General features: G+C 33.2%; 1 protein-coding gene across 1 annotated transcript; it reads left to right on the top strand.

Moving 5' to 3' along the window:
• The first annotated feature begins 2,404 nt into the window (after nucleotides 1-2,404).
• LOC140890667 (uncharacterized) lies at nucleotides 2,405-6,602 on the top strand. The gene is made up of 9 exons (XM_073298620.1): nucleotides 2,405-2,483; nucleotides 2,584-2,717; nucleotides 3,782-3,891; nucleotides 4,514-4,709; nucleotides 4,783-4,875; nucleotides 5,532-5,591; nucleotides 5,737-5,811; nucleotides 6,090-6,170; nucleotides 6,253-6,602. Exons 1-9 carry the CDS (start codon nucleotides 2,405-2,407, stop codon nucleotides 6,595-6,597), a joined length of 1,173 nt encoding a protein of 390 aa, XP_073154721.1. The 3' UTR covers nucleotides 6,598-6,602.
• The last annotated feature ends 582 nt before the right edge of the window (nucleotides 6,603-7,184 follow it).

Raw genomic sequence — 7,184 nt, 5'->3', positions numbered from 1 at the left:
AAGCACAAGATTTGGTCAAATTGGTTAATTATTGTGATTTTTAATATTAAAAACATATTTACTAGCAAAAGTTTCATGGAGTAAAGTATCAGTAACATCTGCAGCTAAATCTCCTACGAAGATAGAATGTAACCCTCAAGCATGGAATCTAATACATTGGTAATTATTGGACCGATACAATAGCATACAAACTATGCTAACTAATTAAAACGCACTAGTAAGCTATGTGTGTTCACTTGGAAAGGTTTTGGTTGGACGAATCAAATTCATGACCATTGATCAAAAGTTCATTTACTCTACCAACTCGAATACGTTTTGAATCACATAAAGAGATTCATTGATTATATTTATGGTTATACATTAAATTTTTTTTAATAAGATATGATATGTTATATTTATTATTTAGTGTATAATTAAGTTATAGGTTTTTTTATTTATTTATGTTTTGAATGTGATGCATGCATAAACTATTTTACTAATGTAAATATAAACTTATGTTTAATGTAATTTTGTGGCATGATTTTATTTTTTTATTTTGAAATGGGGAGTAATGAATTGATATCGTGGGCAATAAATTTTGAAAGTGAAAAATTCATTTATTCGCTTCTATTTTATTTCAAAAGGATTTTTAAGCTCGATTAGATTATTCCCTAGTTTGGCATTAAAAAAAATAATAATTTAGTTTTGGTCTGATAAGTGATTTAGTTCTATAAAATTAACTATGAAACAATCTTATAAAATTATTTATGTCTAAATAAAATCGAATGTAATTAATGACAACTATATATTATATTTGAATCTGTCTTCGATTTATCTCTACTCAATAAAAATCGATCATGCATGACTTTCGTATAATCTGAATGTCGTACTTTATATCATGTGCTAATGAAAACTTTATTTCTCACGGTTATTTCATCCCAGAGTTAAGTATAGTTTGAATTTAAATAATCTGTGGGCAAGATTCTTGAGAACGAGCCTATAATTTTAAATTTGTATTTAGTCAAAAAGTGAATATGAATCAAATTTATGGGATGTAAAAACCTGAGGTATGAAAGTGTTTGGATTATTAATTATAGGGATGTTAATGGGTCGGGCCTAAACCCGACCCCGCATTGAACCTGGTCCGGCGAGGCTGATTTAGACCCGATTAAGCGGGTCCACATGTGGGTTCGGGGCGGGTCTCGGGTTTGGCCGAACCCGCCCCGTCAAAAATATATATTAAATATAATTAAATATAAATATAAAATATACATGTATATATACTGATAATATATAATTATATTATTTATATCACATAATCAATATTTTATTCTTAATTTGAGTTTATAATATTTTTGAATGTAAATAATTTTAATATATTATGATATTTTTAATATGAAAATATATTATTATGATTTTTTTGTTATTAATTATTAATTAAATAAAAAAATTATATATTTCAACTTGTAGGAATATTTTTGTGTCATAAATATTATTAATATAAATTTAAAAATTAAAAATGTTGGTTTGCTAATTTTTTAACTTATTTAAATTTTTTTATTTAATAAAATTTAATTTATATTTAATTTGACGGGTCCAACGGGTTAGACCCGGATTGAACCTGCCGGATCCAAGGAGAGGCGAGGCGGGTCTCAGGTTTGCCTAAACCCGCCCCGTTGCCATCCCTGATTACTACATGTAGCGATGGAAATATATATATTTTTACGATCATGAAACTCGATTGACTTCTGATGTATAGATTTGTCCAAAAGATTGTTGATATGGATAATTGGATGTATATATACAGACACATATATTTCTATTTATTACAAAACAAGCCCAAAAAGCTATGAAATTGCGAAAACAAATTTAAAAATATTATTAAGAATAGGAAGACCACCATAAAATCAGCTTGGTCTCTTGATATTTTCTTATATGGTATTTCCTAAAGTATCCTTATATAAATAAGGACCTTCAATATTTTTATATTTTCTAAGAAGACATTTATTTCATCAAATCAATATCACACCTTCTTAGTTCTGAATATATTTAAACTTTTTTATAAATAAAAAAAATTAAAATTTCAGAAAAATATATGATATTTAATTATATACTAGTGCTCGTAAAATCTTTTTTTAAAAGTAAAAAAATAAAAATAAATTGTAAAACTTAAAAAAAATATACAAAAAATATAGTTTTTTATTAAATAAATGGCCACAAAAACCCAATAAATATATCAGTTTTCCAAATAGACTGACATTTTCGTAAATAAAAATATCAAATGACACAAAATTATTATAATTTTGATAAATAATAAAAATCTAATAATTAAAAAAATTCATATAAAATAATAATTTGGCTAATAATTTTGGTTATAAAATAAATTAAGAGAATTAAAACATAATCAGTAGAACACAACAGCCGAATGAGGGCCGACCAAAACACACCGTGGCCGACTCTCTTCATCACCTTCGCATTGGCTTCTTGCTCTGCTGCCATTTCTTGTAAGTTTCCCAATCCCTGCAAAAAAAAATTTGAATCCATGGTTTCATTTATTCTCCATTGATGCATAGAAATATGTGCGTGCTTCATGTCTTGTTTCAGTTTATTGGTGGAGCCGAAATTCAAGATCGAATTCAAATGGGTACGCGGATAAAATTCAAGAACTTGAAGCCGCGTTGAAGGTTGCCGAGGAGAAGTGTTCTGCTGAAAGACAAGGTCGTATCAGAGCTCAACGGGTACTTTTACTGTTCTTCCCCTATTGGGTTTTTTTTTTTGTGTGTTAATCGAGAACTTTTTGGAGGAGCTGCGGCAGCAGAGAAAACCTGTTGCATTGAAATTGAATGATGTTTCTCTCTGCTTTTTGCTGATTCGTTTATTTGGGTGGTAATGTTTTTTTAGTAGTAAGTGGTTTTGTGTTGATGATCAAGAAAATTTTGTTTCAGAACATGTTTGATGGGTTGCTGAAATTACTGGATGTATAAATTTGCCATTTTGTTGCTTGGAAGCTCCAGAAAAGAAGAAATAAGAGAGAATGGATGTGTTAAAAAAAATGACCGAGAATCTTCTATTTTATCTGCATATCGAAAATTAGACGACAATAAATCATTGATGGTTCTAAATTGGACCTTGTAATTAGTATTCTTTCTTTCTAGTCCCATCTGAGACTCACTTTGTCCTCAAGTTCAAATTGTGTAGAAGTATTCCAGTTTTGTTTTTGTTGCATAATTCTAAATAGAGTATGTCTCAGATCTGTGAGACGGGTTAACTCTGCCCATATTTATGATAAAAGTAATACGTTGGCACGAAAAGTAATATTTTTTCATGGCTGACCCAAATATGAGATACGTCTCACAAAATTGACCAGGTCGAATGTCTCTTGTGAAGTTGCGTTATCCACTCACCATCTTGAGAAAAACAACTGCTAGTGCAACCAATCCAAACTGAAAACACCCACAATAATATGTAATAGCATAGGTGCAATCCTGACTCATAACTTGTTCCATATATTTCCTAAACCTCCCCAACGACATGATTGCACCCCCTTTTTCCATCCTTCTCCCACGTCTTCTAGTTGGTGCAGACGCAACAAACCTAACTTGGGGAGGGAAGTTGATTTGGCTGTTCTTTATTTCTTATGGCCATCAGAGGATCTGTTGAATCACCAGGCCATCGTTGTCTGCCTTCTTGGTTAACAAAGTAAAATAAGGAGAATTAAGATGTCTTTTCCATGAAATTACTATCACAAACCTGTATATCCCATGCTGCTTTCATAATTTTCGAATTACATGTCTTGTTCTAGGCTTTGAGAGAAGCCTTGAACCAGCCTCACTGTGGCAAAGCTGAAACAAAGTTATTGAAGGCATACCCCATGGCACAAATTGGGGTGGTCAAGTCATGCTTCTCTACGCGGTAATGTGGGAAAACAGCATCCTCTAGAATTTTCATTCTTATGACTTGTAATGTTCCTATTTGATTTTAACCAATTGCGGAGATCTTGATCCTACCATAAGGAAAGTCTCATTTGATTTTGATATAAAATTTGATGAGCTAGTTTGATGAACTAGGCTCATACCAAATTAGAAGAAACTTCTTCGTAAATCTTTGATAGTGCAGACAGAATTAGTGACTCCATATTTCATTTTGGATGATGAATTTAATTTTTTACAGTGTGTAAAAGAGCTTCAGGGATCTATTATCTTTAGCAAGGGCTTGTGTTAATGAAATTGAAGTTTATGGTTCTTTTACAATGCTTGCTTATCCTCTGTTGGACTTCTGATTATTAGCTCTCATGCTTAGTGGATTTGACTAATTTTCTTATCTTGAATCATGCTTCTTGAAATTTTTACGAAAATATTATCTCATATGTTTGTATCTGCAGTGAAATCTATCTTTTCGAGTATGATGGACATTAACTTCTTACTTGACTTGGTCTTTATTCTTTTAACAAATAAGTTGCACTTTTCTCCTTTGTGTACAAACAATGAAGGTATTAATGGCTGTGTGTGTGTGAACATTCCCTTGATTTGTCTAGGAATGGGACTCCAAGACAGCCTTTACTTGTACCTCTTGCTAGAGCATCTTTAATATTTGATTTGACCCGGGTTCCACACGCATCTCTTGAGGGTCTTGAAGGGTATTCACACTGTTGGATTATCTACGTGTTTCATCTAAACACAAATCTGGATAAGTTATGGAATAAGCCATCACAATCAAAATTTAAGGCAAAGGTTTGTGTTCTCATTCACTTCCAAAGGTTTCTTAAATTCTATGACTTTACTAAGAGATTGTATTGATAAATAGGTAAGGGTACCCAGACTCAAAGGTGAAAAAGTTGGACTTTTTGCCACGAGATCTCCACATCGTCCCTGTCCCATTGGATTAACAGTGGCAAAGGTATTATTGAGTTATTCAGAAGCCAAATAGCATGACTTAAATTATCTCATATTCCCAAAACCTCTTCTATGTACGTCTCATGGAACTTTTTTCACGACAATTCCAAGAAACTAAACCGAGAGCCTGTAGAGCGATCAAATAATCAGTAATGATTCATACTTTGACAAATGCATCAATCTTTTTCGTCACTTGGTTCTTTTTCAAATCATAAGTAGTATGTTAAGATTGGAATGTTCTCTGAGATAAATTGGCTAATATGAAATCAAAAGTGGCTAATGTGGATATGGGGTTGGTAAACCTATGCACATGAATGAGTTCCAAATTTATCCAAGGAATAAACTCGGACAGTGGACTCGTATGATACTCCGAGTTGGGGGGTATTTTGTGCGATACACACATTTTGTGGACTGAAGTAGTTCTTATCCATCACTACTACTTAATTAGTAGCAATAGATACTCAAACTTTTTTTTAATCATTGGCCACATTTTCCAGTCTTGGACAACTAGGTTCATTACTCGACAATGTCTAACTAGCCTCAAATTGATGAGGATGGTTCTTGAAACACAAGCATGCATTTTTTTCTCTGGTTGATGGATGAAATAGTTTTGCTTTTTCTTGTCAAGGTCATGCATTAAATAGTTGTTGGTCGTTTTAGGTGGAGGCAGTACATGGACATACGGTGTTGCTCTCTGGTGTGGATCTGGTTGACGGAACCGTAAGTCTTCATTGTATATTGACGGTTATTATTGGTGAAACGAATTTCTCTTTTGTTTCTCACCTAGTCTCTCAGCTAATTGTTATTTGCATTTTTTTTCGACGTCATGTATTAACTCTTCCTAGTACTTGAAATCTGGTTGCAGCCAATTCTGGACATCAAACCTTATCTGCCATACTGTGACAGCATCACAGGTGCGACAGTTCCTGACTGGGTAAAGGTATCTTGTTCTCCTAATTTACTATTTCAAGAAATATTGTTTCTTCCTTCTGTTGTCAATGCGTCATCAGTAAGGAACTTTCGAGGGTAGAATTTTGATGTGGAATACCTTTTTTTAAGGTTTAAATTACCTTTGTGCATCTATTTGAAATATCTGACCTTATGCGCAAGGTAATGTAGCATCTATTGCTTGGATGTGCATGTAACTTTCGAAACTTGTCATTCTTCTGGTTAGGTTTTCTGCTTCGAAATAAATAGCTTGTCCATTTCCTTGAACAGATGGATGATATACTAGCCGTACCTTCAGTTAGCTTCTCTGAGGACTTTTCATCCAGTCTCACGGATTGTTGGGCAATGGTGGTAAGACTGTTAAACTCAGTTTAAATTTTGTTTATAAGACATGCTTTGACAGTTGGGACTTTGTGTCTTTCGCCTATTCCAGGAAAAGAAGTCACTTTACTTCTCTCCAGATGAATATCTAAGCTTGATAAAGCAAGTGCTCTCATGGGATATACGATCATTAGCTCAACGAAGCCATCCTCATAATGCCCTGCTCAAAACCGATGATTGCAGTGGAGAAGACGGTGATACGATAGTGAGAAGTTATGAGAGACGCAGAGATTTTGAACATGGACATGAGCCACAGTCCCTTTCATTTCATGACGTCGTTTATCATCTGGTTTTGGAAGGACTTGATGTTTCATATAGAATCGATCCAATAGGAAATGTTCTTGTTGAGAAAGTTTGCCTTGGATCTAGTATGCAGAATGGGAATGAAAATATTTAGTGAAATGGTTCATTCATTTGTGTGTGCTACCTTCTTTTAGATCCTTGGGCCATTTTTTTCCCTAAATCATGATCCCCTTTTTTGGGTAGAGAACTTGCTTTTTTTTTCTTTGTTATAAATCGCATGGATCGCAGATCGAAATGCTAAGAAGGGTGCAAGTGAATCAAGTTATAGGGACATCGGAGTAGCAAATTAAGATAGCGTATGAGAGAGTTTTTAGGAAGCAATTCTAGTTTTTTTCACAAAATTTCGAAATTTTGCGAAAAAAAAGCTGAAATTTTGTGAAAGAAAAGCTCAAGTGTTTCCCAGAAGCTCTCTAATTATGTGAAAAAAAATTGAGAATTGCTTCCTAAAAACGTTCTCAAAAACTACTTAAGTAGCTTGGTCAAACCGACCTAGCCGGATAATTAAGAACTTCATTTCGTTACTGGTAAAATAATGATTTCTTAGTTGTTTTATTTTTGACATACTGGAAGTTCTAACCATTCCAAAGGAGCCCAAAATCGTTGAATCTTTAGGTTCATAACGTCGGTTTGAATTTAATAAAAACCAAAAATGCAAAATCAGATCGTGATCATCTCTGTGTG

The sequence above is a fragment of the Henckelia pumila genome, chromosome 3 (genome assembly GCF_033568475.1).
Source record: "Henckelia pumila isolate YLH828 chromosome 3, ASM3356847v2, whole genome shotgun sequence".
NCBI classification, from domain to species: Eukaryota; Viridiplantae; Streptophyta; class Magnoliopsida; order Lamiales; family Gesneriaceae; genus Henckelia; species Henckelia pumila.
Note: the sequence above shows the minus strand (reverse complement) of the source record. Positions and strands in the feature narration are given on the sequence as shown.